General features: G+C 42.0%; 2 protein-coding genes across 4 annotated transcripts in view; one reads left to right on the forward strand and one right to left on the reverse strand.

The window, feature by feature from the left end:
- Positions 1 to 26,436, reverse strand: part of NFE2L1 (NFE2 like bZIP transcription factor 1) — a 104,448-nt gene that overhangs the window by 54,320 nt on the left and 23,692 nt on the right. The gene's annotated exons all lie outside the window — the stretch shown is intronic.
- Positions 3,624 to 26,210, forward strand: COPZ2 (coat protein complex I subunit zeta 2). Of its 3 annotated transcripts, none has more exons than XR_016281826.1 (10): positions 3,624 to 3,795; positions 5,600 to 5,668; positions 7,718 to 7,799; positions 9,874 to 9,965; positions 10,855 to 10,910; positions 13,358 to 13,435; positions 15,760 to 15,811; positions 15,936 to 16,063; positions 20,746 to 20,784; positions 25,657 to 25,706. XR_016281826.1 is itself a non-coding variant. In XM_089531159.1 (9 exons), exons 1-9 carry the CDS (start codon positions 3,682 to 3,684, stop codon positions 25,702 to 25,704), a joined length of 630 nt encoding a protein of 209 aa, XP_089387285.1. In that variant the 5' UTR covers positions 3,625 to 3,681; the 3' UTR covers positions 25,705 to 26,210. The 3 variants fall into 3 exon arrangements, 1 of the variants encoding a protein (XP_089387285.1); XR_016281827.1 differs by lacking the exon at positions 3,624 to 3,795 and adding an exon at positions 4,711 to 4,798; XM_089531159.1 differs by lacking the exon at positions 15,936 to 16,063 and having other exon boundaries at positions 3,625 to 3,795; positions 25,657 to 26,210.

Here is a 26,436-nt window from a genome sequence, read left to right on the forward strand (position 1 = left end):
ACAACTGATAAAAGTGCAACTCTATACTTTCATTCGTGTTTGTCTCCCGTATGCTCCAGTTTACTGTGTTAACATCATCAAGGGTGAGGGAAAGATGTGTGTACAGTTGACCCTCCATCTGCAGCTTTGACTTTTGCAGTTTTGATTATTTGAAGTTTTGATTAATATGTTCAGTCTAGGAATCGCTAGGCCCTCCAGCGCAACTCTTGCCAGAGGTTGACCATAGAGTTGTGCTGGAGAAGCTCAAACTTAATAGACAAAACACTTCTTTAGGCATTTGTAGGTCCTCCAGCATGATCTATGATCAATTTCAGGCAGATGTTGACCACAGAGTTGCACTGGAGGACCTAGAGGTTCGAGCTGTTCTCTCAGGTAAAAAGAATCTCTCAACCTAGGGTCATACAGTATATATATACCCCACTCGCTTCGATGCCAGCATTTTCTGAAGATACCAGCCACAGATGCTGGCAAAACGTTAGGAATAAACTCTTTTAGAACATGGCCACAAAGCCCAAAAAACTCACAGAAAACTAAAAAGAATGATTTTTTTTTATTTGTGGTTTTTCCACATTCACAGAGATCCTTCACCCCTAACCCCAGTGAATGTAGAGGGACCACTGTATATATGTGCCTTCAAGTCACCTGTTGACTTGTGACAACCCCATGAATTTAGTCAGAGGTGGTTTCACTTTCCTTCCTCAGAAATACTGTACATCCTAAAGCACCTGGTATTTGTTGGTGGTCTCCCATCCAAGTACTAACCCTGCTTAGCTTCCTAGCTCAGATGGGATCTGGTGCCTTTAGGGAATTAAGATCCTTTTTAATTTATTTTAATTTATTTTATTTCTATGCCCAAGGAGGCTCACAAAGCCACCTCACATGGCCACTTCAGGGATCATCTAACCTACACTGTTACTCAAATATGAATGGCTTCAGCAGGGTATTATATTAATTCTTCTCGAAAGTAACATCCCAAGATCTGCTCTTAGTAAGAAACTGATTTGAAAGTAACAGTGTAGCCTCTGTAAGAAAACAGTGTTACATATTTGCATATGGCCTTTTAATAAGACTTCTGGGAAACAAATTGTTATACATTGTTGTTGTCGTGTGCCTTGAAGTAATTTCAGACTTATGGTGATCCTTTTGCGGAGGTTTCTTGGCAAGATTTGCTCAAAGGGGTTTGCCTTTGCCTTCTCAGGGATGGATGACTTCAGCAGGTCATTATATTCACTTTATGTAAAAGTGACTTACCAAGTTCTCCCTCCTTGAACCTTCCTCCTTGAATAGTTGGCTCACATTTAGTTGTTGTTATGTGCCTTCAAGCTGACTGTAACGTATATCATATCCTAGGGTTTTCTTGGCACGATTTACTCAGAGCAGGTTTGCTACTGCCTTCCTCTGAGGCTGAGAGAGTGTGACTTGCCCAAGGTCACCCAGTGAGTTTCTGTGGCTTGAGCAGACTTGAATCCTGGCCTCCCAGAATCCAAATCCAAACACACACACACACACACACACACACACACACACACACACACTGGATCTCAATCCAAATTTAGTGCTGATGATAAATATCCTGAAAGAAACAGCAGCCAAACAAAGGAGTAAAGTAATCTGACCATAAATCATGCCAGATCATAGTTTATAAGCAGCCAGCCATCTAGTCACAGGGGAATGTCTTTGCTTTCCTTATTGACTGGACATTTATGTTTTTCCTTCCACTCGCAGGATAAATTTCCAGAGCCTGTAGCTGTGCTTCAAGCATTTGTAAATAAAAGAAACGTGATAAAAAGACGGCATTTTAAAGTCTTTCAAAATATAATGTCTATTTTTTCTCCCAAGAGCGAGAAACATGTTCATATTTTCCAATGGTAATCCCACAGATTCCCAAGAATGTGTCGTTTTCTTTAAAAGAAATGTATTTACAGATAAAAGCATTCTTGCGCTGTCAGGCCTTTTCAAACCAATAAGGACTGGGATTTAAATGCTGTACGACTTAAATTTAAAGGTTTGTATTTTTAACAGGTTTCCTTTTAATTCATAACTGCTTTAAAATTTAAAATTGTTTTAACTGCTCTTTACATTTGATATTTATACATTTTAATGTTGTTGTACTGTTATTAAATTGTATTGTTTAAAATTTGCTGTTGATCGCCTTGAGTCCCTATATTGGGAGAAGGGTGGGATATAAGATGATAATAATAATAATAATAATAATAATGATAATGATTATTATTATTATTATTTCCATATAGCTAATTAAGCAATTTATTTTTTGGGGGGGAGAATGGGTTACCTCCTCCAATAATAAAATTATCACAACATTGCCCCCCTTCTGCTCTTCTCCATCTTCGTTCATGGATTTGATTTGATTTTAAAGGAGTTCCAGCCTTCTGTGACATAGGTCCAAAACACACTACAGCAACAATCCAGTTTGGAACTGCTTTAACTGCCCCAGCTCGGTGCTGGGGAATCCTGGGAATTGTAGTTTATTGTGGCACCAACTACAATACCCAGGATTCCCTAGCATTCAGCCATGGCCCAGGGACGTAGCTAGGATGAGGACAGTTAAAGTGGTGTCAATAGGATCATTTCAGCAGTGCAAATGCAGCCTTTGTTTAAGCAGGCTTTTGGTGACTAAGCAGGGGAGCTTCTTATGGAAACTGAATGATTTCTGAAGTGTGCATTGGACACTACCTATTTTTGCTATTGATTCCCTGCCATAAGCTGAAAAGCAGAGGAGGTTTGCCCTTGCTATCCTCTGAGGCTGAGAGAGTGTGACTTGCCCCCCCCCCCCCCCAAGCACTGCAGTGTGGATTGGACCTTCCCACTTTTGCCTTTGATTCCCCCCCCCCCCCCATAAACTGAAAAGCACCCAAACCTATATTAATATTCAAGCCAGCGTGGCGTAGTGGCTTGAGCTCTGGAGACCAGGGTTTGAATCCTAGCTGAGCTATGGAAACCCACTGGGTGGCCTTGGGGCAAGTCACACTCTTTCAGCCTCAGAGGACAGCAAAGGCAAACTCCACAGATGACCTTGGGGGCAAGTCACACTCTTTCAGCCTCAGAGGACAGCAAAGGCAAACTCCGCAGATGACCTTGGGGGCAAGTCACACTCTCACAACTTTAGAGGATAGCAATGGGAAACCAGTGGGTGACTTTCGGGCATGTCACACTCTCTCAGCCTCAGAGGACAAATCAAGCAGGTGACCTTGGGGCAAGTTACAGCAATGCAAACCCAGTGGCTGACTTTGGGGCAAGTCACACTCTCTCAGCCTCAGAGGACAGCAATGGAAACCCAGTGGGTGACTTTGGGGGCAAGTCACACTCTCTCAGCCTCAGAGGACAGAAAAGGCAAACCCAGTGGGTGACTTTGGGGCAAGTCACACTCTCTCAGCCTCAGAGGGCAGCAAGGGCAAACCTCCTCTGGACAAACCTTCCCAAGGAAACCCCCCTGATAGGGTCTCCTTAGGGTCGCCATAAGTCGGGAAGGACTTGAAGGCCCACAACAACAACAACAACAACAACAACCACAACAGGCAAGAGCCCCAGCCTTGCTCTTGCCTGGCAGCTGGGCTGAAGGAGGGGGAGCTTGGCCGCCCCCCCCCCGCAAGGCCCAGTCTGGGCGGAGCAGCCCCACAAGGCCAGCAGCAGAGCCCACCTCTTGCCTTGGAAGGAGCCGGGATGCATAAGGCAGAGGCCCGGCCACGTCAGCAGCACGACCCCCTCGGCCTCCCTGCCAAGGAAAGCGGCGGAAGGGAAGGGCCAGCCATGGAAAGCCCCCCGGGGCAGAAGCTGGTAGGAGGGGAGGGGACAGCCAGGGAAAGGGAAGGAGGAGGAGGAGGAGGAGGAGGAGGGCGGAGACAGACACAGAGAGAGAGAGATAAACAGAGAGGGGATGCATCCACACTGGACGAATAATCCGGTTTGGGACCACTCGCACTGCCTTGGCTCAAGGCTATGGAATTCTGGGAAGTGTAGTGTTGTGGGACATTGAGCCTTCCTTATCAGAGAGCCATGCTGGGTTCCAAGGAAACATCTTCTCTGAGTTGCAAATGGACATTAAGGCTGCATCTACACTGGAGAAATAACCCGGTTTGGCACTGGTTTAACTCTTTTCTGGCTCAAGGCTATGGAATTTTGGGAGTTGGAGTTTGTTGTGGGGCGGGCCCCACAACAAACTCCAACTCCCAGAATTCCATAGCAAACAGTTAGACAAAGAGTTAAAGCGCTGCCAAACCGGGTTATTTCTCCAGTGTGGATGCAGTCTAAATTTCCTTGACTTTGAGAATGCAGGCCCTAAGACTTAACATCTTCCCTTCCTTTCCCCTATTTGCCTGATGAAGGAAACAGTGTGACTTCGAAAGCTTGCAACACGTAATTGTGCATTTTGGTTGGTCCAATAAAGGTATCATTGTTTGGATGTTATTGAATTTGCTAAATGGCCAACACAATTTTTTCTAATGTTGGCATGCTTTACCACTACACCACCTAAAGTTTTCCTGAGGCAAAACATGAAGACTTCTTGAGAAATCCAGTGTCCTCTAACACATAGGAGCCTGTGGCTTCACAAAGGAAGGAGACATGCTGGATTCCAAAGAAACCTCTTCTTTGAATTGCAAATGGACATTACCTTTCCTTCACTTTGAGAATCTCCCAGTGACCACATGGCCAAAGGGGGAGGTGCCAGCTTCCAGATAGCCCTCCCTACCATCTGAACTAAGACCAGAGACAGAAAATGCAGGCCCCAAGACTAACATCTTCCATTTCTTCCTCCTTTTTGCCTGATGAAGAAGCCAGTGTAAGTTCAAAGGCTTGCAATGTGTATATTGTGCATATTGTGCATTTGGGTTGGTCCAAGAAAGGTATCCTGGTTTGGATGTTATTGGATTTGCATTTACTAGAATCGGCCAGCATTGAGCAGGGCGGCTTAAGTCGTCTCCAACTGGATGATTCCTGTCTTAGGTCCAAAACGTGCTGCGGAAATCATCCAGTTTGAAACTGATAGGGAATCCTGGAAATGGTAATTTATCATGGCATCAGAGCTCTCTGACAGAGAAGGCTAAATGTCTCTCAAAGCTATGTCTTATGCAAATGCATCTGAGGAAGTAGACTGAAGTCTACGAAAACTCATGTTGCCAACTTCTTTCTATTTAGTCCGTAGAGAGGTCTTGTAGCACCTTTGAGACTCACTGAAAGAAATTGGCAACATGAGTTTTTCTAGATTTCAGTCTCTCAGATGCATTTCATAGACTGAAGTCTACAAAAGCTCATGCTGCCAATTTCTTTCTTTCAGTGAGTCTCAAAGGTGCTATGAGATCTCCCTATGTATTGATTCTACAGATTAACATGGCTATATCTTTGAATTCTACATCTTGTGTAGTTTAAGATATTCCCTAGCATTGAGCCAGGGCAGTTAAAGCGGTCTCAAAAAACACATGGAAAGAGTGGTGGGAATATACAGAAGTTAAACAAATATCAGATTTGCATAGAATAAATGGGTAATTTCATGGGTTTCACTTTTTGTTGCACAGTGGGGAAGACTGTCATTTGTACTTTCTTATTCTGGACCATAAATAAAACTAAATTATCTTGTTCCTAGGAACCATCCCTTTACACGGTCAAGGCAATTTTTATCTTGGACAGCCTTGGGCAGCGACTTTTGGCTAAGGTAAGGTACATCCAGACATTTTATTTAAAATCTAGTTCACCTTTGTCTAAGACATTGGCTCCATACAGACAGGCCAAAATAAAGCTGCTTCAGGTCACTTTGGAGGTATGCTGTTTAAATGATGCATGTGTCCTAAGAGTCTGGAAGCCACGCCAAAGCCACACTCCAATCCTAAGGACTGGAGCGTGGCTTTGGCACAGCTTCTGGACTCTTAGGATGCATGCATCATTTAAACAGCATACCTCCAAAGTGATCCGAAGCAGCTTTATTTTGGCCTGTCTGTAACACACTTATGAAAACCAGAAACAGGCACATATCAGAGATGGGATGTTAGTTTTATTTTATTCTAACTGTCCAACAGTTATTATTATGTGCTTCAAGATGATTCCAATTTAAGGGAAACCAATCCAAGTGTTTTCTTGGCAAGATTTATTCAGAGGAGGTTTGCCATTGCCTTCCTCTAATGTGACTTCTCCAAAGTCACCCAGGGGATTTCCATAGCTGAGCAGAGATTTCAACCCTAGTCTACCAGAGTCCTAACCCCACATGTTGGGTCTCTCATCCAGCATTTACAAACGATACATATCTTAGTCTTCCTTTGAGAAGATTGGAGCCATGTACCTGAGGCTCCCAAACAATTTCAGATTCCAACCGGGATGACACTCAACTAATTTTAACAACATAAGAGCATCAATCCATAAATAAAATATGCTTTCAGACCATTCTCTGGCTCCCTTGGGATGGGGCTGCTTTTTACATCCTAGAATTAATACCCTGCTATACATCATATGTGAGAACTGTGCAGCCCACAAGATGTTGTTCTTGGGCTGCAGCGCAAAGCATTCCTCACCCATTGGCTATGCTGGATTGGGCTGCTGAGAGTTGCAGTTCAACACCATTTGGAGGTGCACTTGATTCACAGCTCAGCTATACAAGATTCAACCAGATACTTTATAGGAGAATGTATAGAAGACAAGTGAGAGCCAGTGTGATGTAGTGGTTTGAGCGCTGGACTAGGATTCTAGAGACCAGAGTTTGAATCCCTCCTTGGCCATAGAAACTCAGTGGGTGACATTAGGTAAGTCACACTCTCTGAGCCTCAGAGGATGGCAATGGCAAATCCCCTCTGAAGGAACTTGCCAAGAAAACCCTATGATAGGATCACTATATGTCAAAAACTACTTTGAAGACACACAACACCAACACAGAAGACAGCATTAACCTGCTTTTTTAAACTCTGAAACATCAGATAGCTAGAAACAAATTCTTGGATGCTATGGCTTTAGTGACTCCAGCTATAAGGCTCTTCAGGACTAGCACAATATATTGTTATTTCAGGAAGCTAAGGACTTGATTTCGCCTCAACCCAGTTCCAAGTACACAGAGCCAACCAGTTTGACTTTTTATATGTTTCTTCAGTTCTGGTAGTGAGGCAAGATTCCTTGCTTCACTAGAGGAAAAGCTACGAGAAGGGGGTGTAGTGCAAAACAATGCCACACGCACATCTCTTTGCTCCCTACACTTGGTTTTCATTCTCCCTGCTCTGACAGAATTTTATCTCTGAGGCCATCGCCTCACTCTGCCTAATGATAGGGCCAGCCCTGCTGCTTCTCTTTGTAGCTATTTAGTTGGGGATTTATTTCTTCAGGTTGCAGTCAAGCATCTTATGAGTTCAACAACTTTGTGCACTCATTTCTGGGAAGAGTTCCCTTTTCCCTTTTCCAGTGAAATCTTATCTATGTTTACCTGGAGCTAAATCCCACTATGCCCATTAGGACCTACTCCCTATGGCTACAATCCTAAACTCTTTTACCATGGAGTAAGCCCCACTGAACTCAGTGGGGCTTATTTCCCTATAAAGAGGCACAGGTTGTTTTGTTACTGTGTTTATGTAAGAAGACTAACCTAAGCAGCTGTGTTATACCAGGTGAGATAATATGGTCCTCTGTAATCATCCATTATTTATGGGACTTCCAAAAATGGACCAATGCATTGGCCTCCTATGCTGCCTCATCCTTCTCTTAAGTCGCTTGCTTTAATTATTCACAGTATTATGATGACACGTTTCCATCCACGAAAGAACAGAAGAGATTTGAGAGAAACGTCTTCAAGAAAACCCACAAGACTGATAGTAAGTAAGCAGCTACATCAAACAGAGATTGGCAACTGGCAACCCATAATCCAGCCTGTTGAGCAGCATCTACAGTACTTGGCCTACCACTTTCAACCTCTTTGTCCACCTCAAGTCTCCAGGGGCCCTCTAAATAGCCTTTGGCTTACAGCTCAAGTTATCCCAAGCCAGAATGTCTAATGGTGAGGCACTGTGGGACCTGCAATACGAAATCCTTGAAGGGCCATAGTTACCTAATCCTGACCCAATCTGGTGCCCTTGATGTATGTCAGACTATATATCCTACCTTCCCCAGACATGTAGGGAGTTGGGATTGGTAGTCCAGCACACCTGAAGGCTACCAGGTTGGAAAAGGATGAGCTTTACATTTGCATAGCCCCACAAGACACCACTAAGACCCCAAACCCAAATCTGGGGAGGGGGTAATTAAATTTTGGGGTAAAAGTTATAAATTATCCAAAATAACACCAAAATTGGCAATTTGGAGGCGAGTCTTCCCAAATACCCTCAAAAGCCTCAACTGCAGCCAAATCTGAGAGCAGTTGCCTAGGCTCAGGGTTACCAGATACCCCCCTTTTCCAGGACATGTCCTACATGTTAACCTTCTGTCCTAAAGGAATTCCAAAATGTCCTCCATTTTGAGCATGACTAAGAAGCCCATTGAATAATAGCACTTGTTGTTCCCCTTTGACAAATGGGGACCTGTCTTCAAAGGATAGGAGGGATCCTTCTAAAGTTTTTTTTCTCCCTAGGAACAACAGCAGCAGACAAAACTTATCTGCAGAGCTCAGGGCACATTTGTTTCTCAGGGGAAAAGGACAGCAAACATGTTAGGCAATGGACTGCCTGAGGACACAGTGCAAATGTTAAAAGGGTTTTCCCTTAATTTTAGCACAATGGACAAATGAAAAGAATAATTTAGATTCAATCAAGGGTTTGTTTCTGGCAAAGTAGAATTTTAAACATTTGTCTTGCTCAGAGTTCCATAAGTATACTGTAACCTAAGAAGGCATTTTAATGAAGATAAGTTCATCTGAAAAATAAGATTGACTACACAATAAAATACAATATATGCAGTATAACTGTAAATAAACCATATGAAATTAACTGTTATCTACATTCTTCTTGAATGTCCCACATTTTGCGGTGCCTTGTCCCCCTTTGCAGTTACAACATCAGGTCACCCTGCTTAGGAAGGATGCATCCCTGCACATTACCAGAGGCAGGTTGTTTATTGTACACTGTCTCCTCCTGGTAGTTGCAGACACTTTCTAAGGATTAAAAGGGAGACTCCCTCTCACCTTTGCCTCTTAGTCACAGAGTACCAGGCTAAATGTAGGAAACTGGTGTGAGCTGGGCAAGGTTTGTTTTGTTTGATATTTAATTATGGCAAAACTGTGTCTTGAATGAAAGGCTACTGGGTCTCCACCAGGTTTCTAGTCCTGGGCCCTCAGCAAAGGTGCCATGCTATGATGGTGGTGTCATATTGGGATGTGATGAGATAGGGCTTGATGTAGCTAAATGGGGTAGACAATCCAGCTTTTCAGGTTAGGGGCAGCTTTGATTACTACAGAATTAATAGAATTCAAAGATATAGCTGTGTTAGTCTGTAGAATCAGTACATAGAGAGAGATCTTGTAGCACCTTTGAGACTAACTGAAAGAAAGAAATTGGCAGCATGAGCTTTCATAGACTTCAGTCTACTTCCTCAGATGCATTAGTGCATCACATGCACTACACATACATCTGAGGAAGTAGACTAAAGTATATGAAAACTCATGCTGCCAATTTCTTTCTTTCAGTTAGTCTCAAATGTGCTACAAGATCTCTATGTATAGAATTAATAGTCATTTAAAGGAAAATAGTCTGTCTCCCAGTGGTTTGAAGGTAATCATAAAAAACCTCACTTGTTCTAGTTCTGTCTGCTTATAAGCTGTAATATGGGTAAAAAAATCCAATCATAAGTAAATTTAGCAGAAAATGAAATAAAGCTTGGTGGAGTTGCAAGGCTCCTCAAGACCTTCTATCTCTCCACTTAATAATTCTCTCTTTTTCTTTTAAAATTCCTCCTCAGGTGAGATTGCTTTTTTGGAAGGCCTGACCATTGTCTATAAAAGCAGCATTGATCTTTTCTTTTATGTGGTGGGGAGTCCACATGAAAATGAGGTAAATGTCTCCTCTGAGAACTGATTTTAGCCAGTCTGGTAATAAGCAAAAGAGTGGCTAAGGAATATTCTAAACTTCTTAATCTGTACTTTGACTTTGTTTACTTTCCACTTATCCATCTCACACATTTCTTCTTTTCAGAATTCATCTATTCAGCCTTAATTTATCATTAGTTAAGAATAAATGTAGTTTGGGGGAAAAATTCATCTGTAGTGTCACAGCTATGTTGAACAAGAAGCAATTGGAGGCAAAAGCTACAAGGAAGATGGTTCTAATTCAAATCAGAGGTGATCTTGGCTGGTCAGACCCTGAATAAACATCACAGCAGCGTCTTATACAGAGAAACACTACACTCCTACACAATATATTAAGCACTCAGTGGAATCACCATATTGATTCTCTGTTTACAGATGATTTTAGAAAAGCAATGCTGCAGCACAGCTAGAGACTCATGTGGAAGCAATCTCTGTCCTGTTCTGTATGTTAGCTAGCATGTGGCTAGGGAGAAACACTTGCAGTTAGGGAGAAATTCATCACTAACATCATGGCCATGTTGAAAAGGAAATAATTAGACATAGGAGGAGGAAGCTTCTCATTCAAGCTGCTGAACTGGACCCTGGAAAAAAAACCCTATAGAAATATAGTATGCAGATAGAAGATCATTGCCAAATACTATAACAGTATATTATGTGCCATATGGTATCACTATTTGATTCAGCCTTCAAATGGTTTTTAAAAAAGCAATGTCAGAGCATAGTTATGGTGCCCATGTGTGAAAGTCAGCTGGCATATGGTTAGGGAAAAGTTTGAATTTAGCAGTAATAGACCACTTGATTTAGTTTTTTGTTGATATGAGCCTTTTTTTTTTCTTTCCTTGCTTATTTTCTAGCTGATGCTAACATCAGTTCTCAGCTGTCTTTTTGAATCTCTGAGTCACATGCTGCGGTGAGTATCATTGCTAATCCTGGTCAAGATCAAAGACCATTGCACTAAAATCTCAGAATGGAAATATAAAACAACAATAACAAAACAAGATTGTCTGTGTGCTGAAATGTATAGGCGGAACCATGTCACCTATTCTGGACTTGTGGTTTACACAAACAAAGATCTGGTACATTGTGGAAAGAATGCTTGTGGCTTAGGATAAAGAACTTCAGATGGCTCAAGCAGGCAAGCCAAACTATATGATGCAGGTGACAAATAATCCTGTCTGCCTCTGCTGCACTGGAAACCTGGGAACTCAAGCAATCCTCAGTTTTAATTCATTTCAGTGAAACTAGCACAGAAAATCTCTCAGTGTTTTGAATCATAGAATCATAGAATTGTAGAGTTGGAAGAGACCACTAGGGCCATCCAGTCCAACCCCCTGCCATATATTAAGCACTCAGTGGAATCACCATATTGATTGAGAAAGAATTGTCTGTAAAAGATTATATTAGCTAGACACTATTTTCTTTCTCAAAACACTTCCCTTGATACACCATCCATTTCTTCCAATATCAGCCTTACTGTCCACAAAGATCTATCAGATTAGAGGGTCTTTTCAGTAGTGGCTCCCTGCCTATAGAATCTCTTCTAAAGAAGATTACATGGCACCTGTTTTACTATCACAGCCATTGTGACATATAAGTCCAAAACAGACTGCAGCAATAATCCAGTTTGAGACCACTTCAATTGTCCTGGCTCAGTGCTAGGGAGTCCTGGGAATTGTAGTTTATTGTGGCATCAGAGCTCACTGACAGAGAAGGCTAAATGTCTCACAAAACTAAAGTTCCCAGAATTCCCTAGAACTGAGCCAGGGCAGTTAAAGCGATCTCACACTGGATCATTTCTGCAGTGTGTTTTTGACCATAGTGGCAAAAGTGCCGGACCTGGACTTAAGTCCTCATTGGGGCTGCACCTGCATTGCAAAAATTATCCTGTTTGACCAGGAGCTCTCTGACAGGAAAGGCTAAACATCACACAAAACTACAATTCCCAGAATTCCATAGCATTGAGCTGTGACAGTTAAAGTGGGGTCAAACTAGATTATTTCTGCAGTGTGCATCCAGCCTGAGCCATGAAATGCACTGGGAGACCTTGGCCACTCACTCATTCTCAACCTATCCTCCCTCAAATGATTCTCATGAGGCTGAACAGGGGAGAGCCTTGTGTGCTATGCACATTCATTGAAAGAAAGTAAGCATGCACATGAAAAAATGTACAAATGAATAGGTAAATAAATACATTTGGTGCCAGAGACTTGTTTTAAAAGTTCATCCATTCTTAAGCACCTCTAGGTTTAAATTTTTTTATATGTCTGCAAGGTTGTATTATTTGACCTTTTAAAAATCCTGCTTTTTGCTTTTGGTTTATTGTTGTTTAGTGCTATTTGTAATTCAGAAACAAACACCTTATTGTCAACTGCCTTAAGAATGCTGATCATCCATTAAAGGGCAAAGTATACATTTCAGAAATAAATAAGTAAATAGTTCTCATATATCACCTTTGGCTCCTAATCAGAGAAGTCCAGAAGTCTTCCTGCTGTATCAAAAGCTACCAGTCAGAACCCTACTTAGATCCATGTATGTACTCATGCATGCATGCATGCACACATACAAGTCTGCAGAGAAGGCCTGTTTCTAATTGGGAGCAACAAAAAAAGCATCAAAGCAACTCTTTTCATTCACCAGATCCCAAAGAGTATTTCACACAATTTAGAACACAGGATGCCAGTGATTAGAAATCAAGTATAGTACAGACAGAGCCAGGGAAGAGCCCCCTATTCCTACTCTTCAGACAAGATGGTTGCTGTAACCAGAACTCAGAGAAGTTATGTTTTCCAGCTACAGCTTCCAGAATTCCCTAGCCAGCATGGTTATGCCAGCTGTGGGATTCTGGGCATTTTAGTCCCTCCAAAAGCAGTGTCTCTTAAGCTTTGTGATCATGTCTGGAACAAATGCTGTTTGTAGTGATGACTATAACTTCTCAATCCAGGGATTCTTTCTCTCTCTTTTTTGCCCCTCATATAAATTGCTTATTCCTCTTGGTTTGGATTTACAGTATGAATTTATGCTATTTTTTCCATCTCATCAAGATTTTTTCCAGGGAAATCTGAGAATCATAGTTTGGTGAGGTACTGACAATTGTTCCTTAGTGGTCCCTAGAATGATAGTTTCTAGGGTACCATTGGAAATGAATTATACTCTGATTTAAATCTATAGTCCAGACTGGTGTGGACAATTTATAGTCCTTCAAATGTTATTGATCATCAGCCCTAACCATCATAGCTAATGGTGGGGGATGATGGGAGGTACAGTCCAACAACTTCTGGAGGGCCACACATTCTCCACCCCTGGTATAGATAACACATCAGTGGTACTGACTGCTATTACATTTTGTTTTGTGTTTAGAAAGAATGTGGAGAAGCGAGCACTGCTGGAGAATATGGACGGGATATTTCTTGTGGTGGATGAGATCGTTGATGGCGGGTGAGATTCATGGAAAAGGATTGAAAAGGCAAAATATCCTATTAAGTGGGATGGGCAAGCGAGCACAATAATGCAATCACAGGGAAATTACTCAGAAGAAATCACTCAGATTCAGTACACATACCAGTATGGCCCCAGAAGCCTTTCATAGAATCATAGAATCGTAGAGTTGGAAGAGACCACTAGGGCCATCCAGTCCAACCCCCTGCCATGCAGGAAATCCAAATCAAAGCATCCCTGACAGATGGCCATCCAGCCTCTGTTTAAAGACCTCCAAGGTAGGAGACTCCACCACACTCCGAGGGAGCGCATTCCACTGTCGAACAGCCCTTACTGTCAGGAAGTTCCTCCTAATGTTCAGGTGGAATCTCTTTTCCTGCAGTTTGCATCCATTGCTCCGGGTCCTAGTCTCTGGAGCAGCAGAAAACAAGTTACCTCCCTTCTCAATATGACATCCCTTCAAGTATTTAATCAGGGTTATCATATCACCTTTTAACCTCCTTTTCTCCAGGCTAAACATCCCCAGCTCCCTAAGTCATTCCTCATAGGGCATGGTTTCCAGACCCTTCACCATTTTAGTCACCGTCCTTTGGACATGCTCCGGTTTCTCAACATCCTTTTTAAATTGTGGTGCCCAGAATTGGACACAATATTCCAGGTGGGGCTTGACCAGAGCAGAATAGAATGGCACTATTACTTCTCTTGCTCTAGACACTATACTTTTATTGATGGAGCCTAAAATCTCATTGGCCTTGTTAGCTGCCGCATTGCACTGTTGACTCATGTTCAATTTGTGGTGTACTTGAACTCTCAGATCCCTTTCACATGTATAAGTCTCGTTCAACCAGGTGCCACCCATCCTATATCTATTCGTTTCATTTTTCCACCCTAAGTGCAGTACCTTGCATTTCTTCTTGTTGAAATTCATTTTGTTAGCTTTGGCCCAGCTTTCTTGTCTGTTCAGTCATTTTGAATTTTGATCCTGTCCTCTGGAGTATTAGCTACTCCTCCTAATTTGGTGTCATCTGCAAATTGGATAAGTATGCCCCCAATTCTGTCATCCAAGTCATTAATAAAGATGTTGAATAGCACTGGGCCCAGAACAGAACTCTGTGAGACCCCACTGGTCACGTCTCTCCAGGATGAAAAGGAGCCATTGTTGAGCAACCTTTGGGTTCAGCCAGTTCACAAGTATCTCAAATACACCGGATTAAGTTTAGAGGGGGGACTGCCAAAAACTCCAAAAATCCGGGATAATTGATATTCAGCTTTTCTCCAATTTTTTTTAAAAGATCCATATCGTCAGTAGTAGTATAAATAATCGGTGTAAATAAACCTGAATAGACTTGGGATAAAATGCTGCATACTAAAAGAGGGGTTCCAAATGCATTTACATTGTTGATTCCATCTTATTTGAATGTTTGCATATGTGAACAGCTGAATTTGCAGAAATGCACATTGAACTGGATCAGTGCGGTTCCATAGTGTGAATAAGAAACCCAGAATCTGTGAGTGAGATGATTCGCATCAACATGCTAAAAAAAAGACCTCTCACTTTCCGCATTATTGTTTTCTCTTCCACACATTCCCTGCATTTTCTCTCCTCCCATCCCTTCCACGGTTCTTTTACTCACCCATTGTCAGGGAAAGGACAGATCATGCGTGCCAGAGATCTGAACTGATCGCTCACTGGGGAGCTCTATGTGGCCCTGTAAATTACTCACTTCTGGTGTACAGGATTGCTCAGTTCAGGATTTTGGAGGAAAAGGAAACATCTCCATTTCAGGAAGAAGAACTGCATTAAAGTACAGCCTCCAAAAACATGGGGGGAAAGTTCACAAAGTCCTAGGACATGGCTGCATGTCAGAAAAACTTTCTGGGGTTTACTCCTTTTGTTTTTCATGGACTTTGTCATTGTTCTCACAATTCCACTGCTCATGCCAGGCAAACCTCAAAAGTAAAATAAGAAAATGAGTTTAAAAAAATACCACAAAGTTGTATGAGAAGTGTTGCACTGGTATCCATCACTTTTGATGGCATAGGCACTGGACAATAGAAGCTTGTACCATTTTTACAATCCTCACTTTAGTTTCAAGTAAAGTCCCAGTCCATTGGGCCCCTCTTAAGGATCTCCTGTAGTGGCTAAAATGCATTGTTTTCACATCTTGGAAACATATTCAGGGGTAGCCACAGTTGCTGGGTGGGGGGAAATGGGAGAGATAATTTGGAATCCCTAATTTACAATAATATGTAAAGTTGTCCATTAACAAAACTGCAGATTACTTCTTCCTTGTGTGCTTAAATTCTCTCTTTTCATGTTCTAGTGTGATTTTAGAAAGTGATCCCCAGCAAGTCATCCAGAAATTAAATTTCAGAGTGAGTTATTCTCTTCTTGCCTTTCCTGTTTTTTGTATGTTGATTTCTAAGTTTCTAATAAGCCTGCATATTTTTACCTGTGGTCTAGCCACTCATCTTCCTCCTGAAACTCTTTCCACCCTAGACAGTCCCAGAGCCTGCACCTTATGGCTTTGTCCTCCTTGACTACATCGTGGGTAATGCAGAGCACAGTGAAATTTTACCTGAGAGGCTCTACAAATAACTAATGGTTCTCACAAACAGGAAGCAGGAGTAAGAAATCACTTCCATCTAAGCATGTGGTTCTAAAGTGGCATGGCTGCTGGCTGGGCCGAAATTGTTCTGCTTACTTTATACTCCATTCTGCATGGTCCCTAGTTCCTCCACGGCTTTCATATGACAATTGCTAAGAAAAATTACAATTTCCAGAATCCCCATTGTCCTGATGGTTGGGGGATTCTGGGAGCTGCATTAGCAAAGTAACTTTTCTAAGTTCTAAAACAAGAACATTGGGAAGAGTGGAAATGGAAGAGGGTTGTCCCTATCATTAAGGGTGCATCTACAGTGTAGAAATAATGCAGTTTGACACCTCCTTAAGTGCTGTAACTACATCCTATAGAATCCTGGGATTTGTAGTTTTATAAGGTCTTTTGGCTTCTCTGCCAAAGAGTGCTGGTGCCTCACAAAATTACTGATGCCAGGAATCTGTAGGATGGAGCTATGGCAGAGTGGTGGTGAACTACATAATTTCTACAGTGTAGATGCACCCTAGGTAGTGTCAGGCAATAGCTCTGGGGCAGCAAAACTGTTATTTAATTATGGTTATACATTTTCTTACACATGGAGAGATGGCCATGAGATTTTCAAAATAATTTGGCTAACTTTCAGTACTATGCACCTTGACTATGCACTGGAGTGGGAGACAGAAGCAATTTGATGCTCCATCTGATGTATCAAAATATTTTTGGCCTTCACTGGAAAGGTTACAGTTACAATTAAGCAGGTTATTAGATTCATAATTAGTTAGGTGGATGGTAATCTGTGGCATTCTAATCAGTGCAGGCAAAGAGGATTGAAAGAAAAAAGTCCAGAGATCATTATTTTAACAGTAAGTAGAGAGTTCTTGTAGCACCTTTGAGACTAACTGAAAGAAAGAAGTTGGCAGCATGAGCTTTCATAGACTAACCATATATCTCAACTATAAGTCAATCTCATGTATAAGTCAAAGGCAGGTTTTGGGGCAAAAATTATGGTTTTTATATGACCTGTGGATAAATCGAGGGAAACTTAGGGACATGTAACAAAAGATCTAAAGGATGAAGCAAAGAAAAACAATGCCAAGGAACCTACAAAATTCCAGCAGGCATAACTACTTGCGCTCACATTAAGACTGGATGGATGAGAGAATAGAAAGGGGTCAGTGCTTCCAGGACAGAAGACACTCTTGCCTTTCAAAAGAAGATCATTCTCTCATATAGACAGATAGATAGATATAGATATAGATATGCGCATACATACACATACATACAGTTATCCCTCCTGAATCGCTGACTTCCTGCTCGCGGTCTTGAATTTCCGTGGATGGGAAACCAGGAGGGACAAAATGGCTCTTGTGCCCACAGGATTGCACCACCATTATTTTCATTGGGGGCTTGAATATTTGTGGTTTTCCAATTCCTGACGGGGCCCAGAATGGATCCCCCATGAATCGTGAGGGACAACTGTATATATGAGTTAAAGTAACGTACTTACATTGACCCGTGAATAAGTCGACTCAAGTCTTTGTGGTCAATTATTGGACTAAAATTTCTAGACTTATATGTGAGTATATATAGTAAGTTTACGTATAGTAAGTTTGCAGACTTAGGTCTGCAAAAGCTCATGCTGCCAACTTCTTTCTTTCAGTTAGTCTCAAAGGGGCTACAAGATCTCTCCACATACTGATTCTACAGACTAACATGGCTATATCTCTGAATTGTTTTAATAACCAATGTTAATAAGCAGTAGTGAGATAGTCACATAGAAACTGTTGTATCAATGAGCCAATTAGCATAAGTAGTCCAGTTTAAAAAACCTTTCCAAAACAGCTAAACCATAATTAATCAGCAGATTAAATTCTATTTTCTATGACTTGAATAGGAACAAAGGCTTTTTTCAGTACAGGTGTTGTACAAAGTACTGTTTTTTAATGACAGCTGTTAAAGTGTAATAATTATTACTGTTCCTACTTTCTGCATTGCAGTTCCCTGTGACCTCACTCTATACAATCATTAATTTATCCATCCATCAAACCATGTGTTGAATAAGCAGCCAACTGAGGCAACATTCCATAAATTGGTGATGTGGACTATAGTCCATGGCAAGTTTATGGCAAATAGCATTTGTTAGCCTTTACAAGTGCCAGAAGATTCCATGTTGTTTTTGCTGCAACAAACTAACATGGCTCCCTCCCTGAAAATTCTCCCCCATGGGCCCAAAATTAAAATAAAGGAAACTTGTATATGCATTGCTAATGTAGTTATTGTTATAAAGAATTTAAAACATGCATGTGTATGCAACACTCTTAGGTACACTATTGTTGTCTTAAAATAGGGTTTAGTGGGGAGCCTTGAAGCTTAAATCCACCTGCACCTCCAAAAGCACAATTCTAATCCTTCCCCAGTCCATTATGCAGCAGCTAAACTATATACTTATGTCACCAAATTAGCTTAAAGTGAAGACTTGACAAATATATTGAGAATAAAGCTGTGAGTAGCTGCTAGTTGTAATGACTATATGCAGACTCCAGGATAAGAAGCAGCAAGCCTCTGAATTGCCAGTTAATGGGCTATAATAGCATGTGAGGGTTACTGTCCTCATGTCCTGCTTGCAACAAGGCATCCTGTCAGCCACTGTGGAAAGCAGGATGTTGGAACAGATGGATCTTTGGTTCAATCCAACTGAAGTCTTCTTTTATTCTTAAATCCAAATGTGTAATTGTTGCGGAGGCCATAGAATTATAACTGTAAGTGCAGGCTCAGTGAAGGACCTGGCAGAGTGTGCAAATATTACTTTATTGGACTACAACTTGCAGAATTCCACATGGCCAGTAAGATTCTGGAAGTTGTAGTCCAGTTGAGTAACTTTTCTTAACTATGGTTAATGGGGTTGGGAAACAGCTCACACTGGCTGTTGGAAGAACTTTGCATGCAGAACATCCCAGGTTCAGTGGCAGGAGAAACTGATAAATACAAAATACTGGAGAGTAAACTGTACTGACCTAAATGAAGTATTAGTCTGACTCAGTATAAAGCCAAAGCTTAAAATTATTAGTGATTGTCAACCCACACTCCATTCCACTAATGGAGCTTCCTTCAGTTGAAGACAAAGTCCAAGGGAGAATAACTTTGTGCAACATTGCAATAGACCAATCCATTTGGGTTGGCTTTGGGGACACACAGTTCTGGGGAAGGGGTCACCTTCAGAATGGGGTGTATCTATAATCTGAAATAAAAAATAATAATATTTTGAAAAAAGCAGCCAAATCTGTAGCACATATCATCCATTTTGAAATTAATTCCAAAATATACACTAGCATGTGTGTATATGGGATTGTGTGGTGTGGCACGGCATGGATATGTTTCCAAGCATGCTGTGTGAAGTACAGTTTTAAAGGAGAACATTGAAGAACCAATTATAATATTGTACACCATGAGGCTGGACCCTAAATTCAGTCACACCTAGTGTAGAGCTACTGAAGTCATTCTCTAGCTTTTTTGAGGAAGAAACTCCTGCTAGGATAATCATGCCTTCAGAAGGACAATAGGTTGAATTCACTTCATCATATTTAGAGTTGATCCATTGAAAGTAGTGGGATTTGCCGTGATGAATCTATATCCTGTTGGGTTCAGTGGGTGTGTTGTAAGCATAACCAAAGACTGGAATCAGGAAATGCAAAGGATCTCTCCACTTACATAAGTTTTGCTTTACATAAAACTGATGTGAGACTGCCACATAGTTGTTGCTGTTTTCAAACTTGGGTGGTAAGTATGCGAATGCCCAGTATTTTAATGTGGTGCACCCTGCCTCGAGTCTTGAGAAGAGGTGGGAAATAAATACATTGTTGTTGTTGTTAAATGTCATTCCCAGTGGCACAGGGTTAAATGCTGGTACTGCAGCAACAAGGGTGTGAGTTTGATCCCAAAGGGCTCCAAGTTGGTTTAACCTTCCATCCTTTCGTAGGTCGGTAAAATGAGTACCCAGCTTGTTGAGGGCAATTGGCTTAGACATTGCAAACTGTTTAGAGCGTGCTTAGTTCACTATGAAGCGGTATAGAAGTGTAAAATGTTAAGTGACTTGTTGATCCAAAATTTGTCAGTTGGCTCTATAATTCCATCTGTTTTTCATGTATATTTTGATGTATTGTTATGTGCTTTTTAACCATGTTTTACTGTTTAATTTTATAGTTGGGAGGGAGGGTTGGGCCAGGGTCTTGTGGGGCTTGTTGTTTTTATTATTGTGTATTGTATGAACTTTGTTGTTACCCACCTCTATCCTCAAAGTGGAAGAGGTGGGATATAAATAAATTATTATTATTATTATTATTATTATTATTATTATTATTATTATTATCTGACTTAGGTTTACAAATGTGCCCCTTCCCTGACAAAAGTGGTTCAGATGCATCACTCAAACACCTTAATCTTGCAATGGTCTCCACTGTTTCACTGATTAGGTTCTTCTAATGTGTTTAAAGAAAGTTTAATTTATAAAATAGTACCAGCAGTCCCCCCCTTTTCTTGGGTTCATTTATTGATAGTCTTCATTATCCTTCCCTTTGGTCAACGCATACTCTTTTTTAAGGAAGCCTTCTTGCCTTTTATGGCATCCTTTGACTTAGTGTGATTTGATTTACCTATCTCAAAATTAACTGTAATTCCTCTGAACTATCCTAACCTTTTCTGTCCTCATTTTAGGTGGATGATGGCTCTTTATCAGAGCATAGCGTCACTCAGGTAAGTCTACTGAAATCATCTGCAGTTTGTCTTATGCCAGTGATTCCCAATATGGGCAGTAATGTTCCCCTGGGAGTGGTGGAAAGATCCAGGGGGACAGTGAGGGGAAAGAGGGTGATGGTGGTGGGGCTTCAGTCAAAGTATTGGCATACAAGGCCTTTAGGACTATGGTGAGGATGAAGAGTTAGAGTACATGGTGGACTGGGAGAAGTGGTAGCCAAAAGGAGTTTTCACATTTGGGACCCTGCTTAAGCTTTGTGAATTTTGCCAGGACATGGCTGGTAGACTGGAGTTGTGTTGTTGCTCCTATTTTCTGTTAATGGACATGCAGAGAGTAGAGGTAGAAAACAATGTTTGTTTGGCTGGGGGGAACAACATGAAACTGTGTGGGGAATACATGTCTCAGGAAGGAGTATACAGGATCAATTCTTCAAAAGAGTCCATTGCCGCTCTAGAACTGAAATACTTCCTCACTGGGGAGAAGTGTGTTCCTTTGCACCTGGCCATCTTGGGAACAACAACCAAGAAGCCTCTCACCTGCATTGGCCTTTGCTGCAAGACTGGCAAGGGCAAGAGGCTTCTCTGCTCAGCCAGCTGCTTGGTGGCTACTCCAAAAGTGACCAGGTGCAAAAGGAGCAGTAAGCAAGCAGCTAATCAAGCACTGACCAAGAAACCGCTTTCCCATTGAAGTGTTTGCTGCAAGGCTGGCACAGGTGAGAGGCTTCTCAGCTCCTGCTCAACCAGCTGCTTGGTTGCTGCTCTCAAGGTGACCAACTGCCCAGTTGCTGTTTCCTTTGCACCCAGTCACCCTGGAAGCAGCAACCAAGTAGCTGGCCAGCTGGTCTTCCTTCTGACATAAGGCCGGTGTGGGCAAGTGGAAGAATAGGCTTGAACTGCTTTTGTTGCCATGGCTGTATTCACACACGAGAACCTGAGGAGCAGGTGAGTTGGCAGTGGCTAAGGTAGACACTGCTGGCTGGCTGGCTGCTGCACAAACAGTAGGCCTAATATAAATAAATAGGTTTTGGGAGGGTGCTATGGCTGTTGCCCAAGACAAAAGGGGGCAATATTCCCCAAACGTTTGGGGACCACTGTTTTATGCAGAGATACTCTGCTCTCTCTCTCAGTTGGTGGCACAGTTGTATGGGCTGGAATATTTAGACATGTGAGACCTGCATCAAACTGTTGCAAGAAGGAGTGATCTGCTTCATGGTTTCAATCAGCAAGCCAAGTCATCTTTCAATAACATTTCTTTCTTTGCACGATTACATTTCACTCACATTGGTTTTCTGTATCCCACCCCCATAAGACATTCAGCATTCAGTAACCACTGTTAATCTTCATTAGGTTGTTAGAGTCTCCCCCTTAGGGATTTTTCTGTGATAATGCATTTTTGCAAATCGTGGAGTGCCCCACCCCAGCTGCGACTTCCCCTTATGCATGAATATAAGCAGCCACACTCAGGTTTGAGAGCCAGGTGGTGTAGTGGTTGAAGCTTTGGACTACAACTCTGGAGGCCAGGGTTCAAATTCTGGCTCATCCATGTAAACCTGCAGGGCAAGTCACACTTTCTGAGCCTCACAAGATGGCAATGGCAAACCTCTTCTGAAGAAACTTGCCTAGAAAATAAGTCAGAAATGACTTGATGGCACAGAACAACAACAGCAGCAACAACAAATGGCATAGTGGCAGCTGGTGGCTTCCATGACAGTGGCACAGGGAGTCTACTCTGTTTTAAAAGAGTTATGCACAGTGTTTAAGCTCTAGTTCAAATAGGTTAAGCCCCTTGGATAACTCCTTTTATTAAAAACCCTGGGAGGATTTACTGCTCCACTGACATGGGAAACCTCAGCCACCTCAGTTACTACTTTCAGATGTGTGTTGGAAACAACCTGGGGCATGCCTGTAAAATGCAATTTTTTGTCACTTTGAACAGCAGTACGTAGCCTGTCTCCAAAGTATCTGTTTGCCTTATACTCATGCATTTGAAATCCTGCAGGGAAGAAGTGTGGAGAAATCACCACAAGGCCTTCCCAGTCACTGCAAAGCAGCCTTCCTTTTAGATGTGCATGCCATCAGCATGTGGCAGTGAGGTGTATTCATGCATGCCTCCAGACAATTGATACAATAGAGGGTGCAGAATATGAATGCAGGGGACTGCAGGGTATTCTCCTGAGACAAACGTGAGAGAAACCGCCTGTAACCAAACACTGCATGGCCAAACAGAGGCTGAGAATGTAGACAGTAACATCCTCCCCTACTACCTATGTTCCACTTTTAAAGCTGCCTCCTTATAAGGTGTTCAAGTTCATATTGATGGGACAGAGCAAGAGAATAGGGGGTAGTTTCTCATAGGCAGGTTATAGACCACCAAAAAATACGTATTGAATACGTATTAGGGTTAGGAAGGGGCGGTGCTTCCGCACCCACCTAACACTAATATGTATTCAATACGTATAATATGGCGGCGTCCGTTCCACACGGCCGCCGCCATATTGACGTAACAGACGCTCTGCGTCCACACGTGGTGCACCGGAAGTGACGCCGCGAGTGCACCCTTTGGCACTTGCGGCGCCTCTTCCGGGGCCTGAGAAGAAGCGCAATTTCCGCGCTCCTTCCTCTGAGCGTCCGGGAGCCCCGCGGTGTGGCAGCTGCGGCTCCCGGACGCCGCAAGCGGCGGCGGCAGAACAGCACTGCTTCTCGGCGGTATGTAACCCGCCATAGACTTTTAAAAACTTCCATTAAAAAAAACCTGAAGCTCCCAGAGCCCCCCAGTCCAACAGCCATAAATTTTTCCTTCAGTCCCCAACTTTCTACCATTGTAGTAACTTAAAACTTCAGTTTAGGCATCCCAAGAAAAAGCAAAGTAACCAAAGGCATGTGGACACAGCAAATACAAATGTTCTAGACATGAATGCTGTCCAGTGTCCCACTCTTCTAGAAATCTGGAGAAATTTCACTGGTTGGCAGACTTCTTATTGGGGGACAACTTTTCATTCTGCCTCCCTCCCCTCCACACCCCTGGTGTCTGGGTCAGATTTCACCTTGCTGTCTTGGAGGGGAAAAGAGGATGAATTGCCTCTCCTGGGAACCTCTAAAAGAGGCAATTCACCTTTACAGCAGATTGCAAACTCCACACACTGTTTTAACATTTTAAAAAATATCATTTTTTCAAGGCTTCCAGCAATGACCAGGGGGCTGGGGGCATTTTTGGTTTCTATGCAGCCCCAATGACCCCAGGACCCATCACAATTGCCCACCCCAGTGTAAAGAAAAAGCCTACTGCAGGTCTGTAATAGGAGCCCTGCTTAGGATTGGTGTTTGTTGTGTTTCTGACTTAAGGTGACTCTAAGGCAACCCTATCACAGTGTTTTCTTGGCAAGATTTGTTGGGAGAGTTGCCTTTGCCTTCCCCTGAGACTGAGAAAGTGACTTGCCCTAGGTCATGCAGTGAGTTTCCACATCCTAGCTCCTGGTCTCCAGAATCATAGTCCAACACTCAAACCACTATACCATGCTGGCTGTGTAGGAGCCACTTTGATTGTCTCATCACAGAAAAACGGGATAAAAATAAAAGTATTATTATTATTATTATTATTATTATTTATTACAGTATATAGAATCCTGTTGATAAGCTTGTGAAGAAGTAGACTGAAGTCTACAAAAGCTCATGCTGCCAACTTTTTTCTTTCAGTTAGTCTCAAAAGAGCTACAAGATCTCTCTACATACTGATTCTAACTAACACGTCTGTATCTTTGAGTGATACCAACAGGTGTGAAAAGCCTGAATTACATCATTTAGGCTTAACAGAAAACATTCCAAACAACTCAAAGGTTGGGGGGTCCTTGGTATCTCCTTACACATACGTCCCCACAAAGTTCTACACTTGGCAACTATCTGTTTGCATTCAGTGGGTTTTTCTTCATCCACCACTCCTTCATTTTATTCATCTTAAAAGACACACCTGCCACCTAGTGTTCATTTTAGCAAAGCAACCTCACCTGGCTGACTTATAGTCTCCTTGAGTGACACAACCAACATTTCATTCTTCAGTGTCAAGGACTTACTAAGACTTGGCCCTGAGAACTAGCACTTTCTTTCTCTCTTAGTAGTAGGGGAATAAGCAACAGTTTTCCCCACAACCATGCTAGATGGGGATGGAAGAAGTAGTTTAACACCCCTGAAGGGCATTGAGTTGGAAAAGGCTGCCTGGTTGGGAAAACTGGACTCAGCAACTGAAGTTTGATAAGGTCTCATTTCCATTCTCTGTGTTGCTGTGGTTATTTATGCTACAGCATATTTTTCAATGGCACCTGTTTTCTGCTTGAGGGATGCTATGGTTTGGATCCTGTAGGACAGTCCACAGAATGTGTAGCCAAAGCTGGGTCTGCCATTGGGCAGAATGAGACACTTGCCCAAGGCACTAGATGCTGAGGTGGTAGGTGTCGTTTCTGCTTTCTTCAGGCTGTACTGGAGAACACTGCCCCATATTTGGTGTTTAAGATGGATTCAACAAACTTATAAACAATAGAAATAACAGTGATTTTTAATATATAAATTTTATACTACCTTAAACAGGCATTCAGGACAGTGTACAAAACAAATTCTAGAAACAATTTCATTTCAAAAGCTAAAAACATTTTCATGAGGCTGTTTGGGATCAGTTAGGGATGGATGCAGAGTCTAGAAAAGTTACATTTTTCGACTACAACTCACAGCCATGCTGCCTGAGGGATTCTAAGAGTTATAGCCCACAAAGTAACTTTTCTTAATTCTATGATGTGCCTAGTCCATGGGCAAAATGATTGAGGAATTAATAATTGTTCTGATTGCCATCTTCTCTCCCACCCCCTCCCCCTTTTCTTTTCACAGGTCCTTCAGTCTGCCAAAGAGCAAATTAAGTGGTCCTTATTAAAATAAAATACCCCAAACAAAATACACAACACTGGCCAATTTTGATTTACACTTTCTAACATTGTTCTAGTTTAGCCTTTCCTGACAGCCTCAAAGGATGAGAGTCTTTCAATGAATCCAGATCCTGACTATTGTGATACGAGAAGACACCAAGCTGCTGAAGCTCATCTGAATAACTTTTCCAAAGTGGATGGCAAAATCTGTTGTTGCTTACTACTCAGGTGACTAACCATGGCTATCTTTAATCATTCACAAGATGAGTTTCTAGACAGACATGTCCTCCCACTGCCAGTCAAAAGGCACCGTGGCAGCTATTTCATCTTCCCTTTTTTAACAGAGTTTTGTTTTCTGGTAAGAAGGAAGACAGAAGGAGTGATGGGGAAACACAAGACAGTTAAACTCCATGTCTGCAACTACCCAAATTCTTTACAATGATATTCTCAAATGTATCAGTGGCACCCCTTCTCCAGCTTCCCAAAGATGGCCGAAAATAAAATATGTATTTGGACAAATCTCTCTGTGATCCTTTGGAGAACTAGTAGAAGGGAGCAAGGTTTGCAAAGTTACTTTTTGAACTACAACTCCCAGAATCTTCTAATGACCAGGCCAGCTAAGTGGTTCTGGGAGTTATAGTCCAAAAAGGAAACTTCTCTAAGTGTGTTTATTTTCTGAAGAAGTTTCACTTAGACTAAATGTAGCAGTGGGATATATGTGAAATGTCAAAGTATGCCTATCAGT

This window comes from Sceloporus occidentalis, unplaced genomic scaffold, assembly GCF_023333645.1.
Source record: "Sceloporus occidentalis isolate IW3139 unplaced genomic scaffold, rSceOcc1.0.p SCAF_7, whole genome shotgun sequence".
Lineage (NCBI taxonomy): Eukaryota > Metazoa > Chordata > Lepidosauria > Squamata > Phrynosomatidae > Sceloporus > Sceloporus occidentalis.

Coding starts and splice junctions, on each gene's coding strand:
- COPZ2 (XM_089531159.1), top strand. CDS start 3,682: ATGCATAAGGCAGAGGCCCGGCCACGTCAGCAGCACGACCCCCTCGGC. Junction 13,436..15,759: donor GATGAGATCGTTGATGGCGG/GTGAGATTCATG, acceptor TTCATGTTCTAG/TGTGATTTTAGAAAGTGATC. Junction 15,812..20,745: donor TCCAGAAATTAAATTTCAGA/GTGAGTTATTCT, acceptor TCCTCATTTTAG/GTGGATGATGGCTCTTTATC.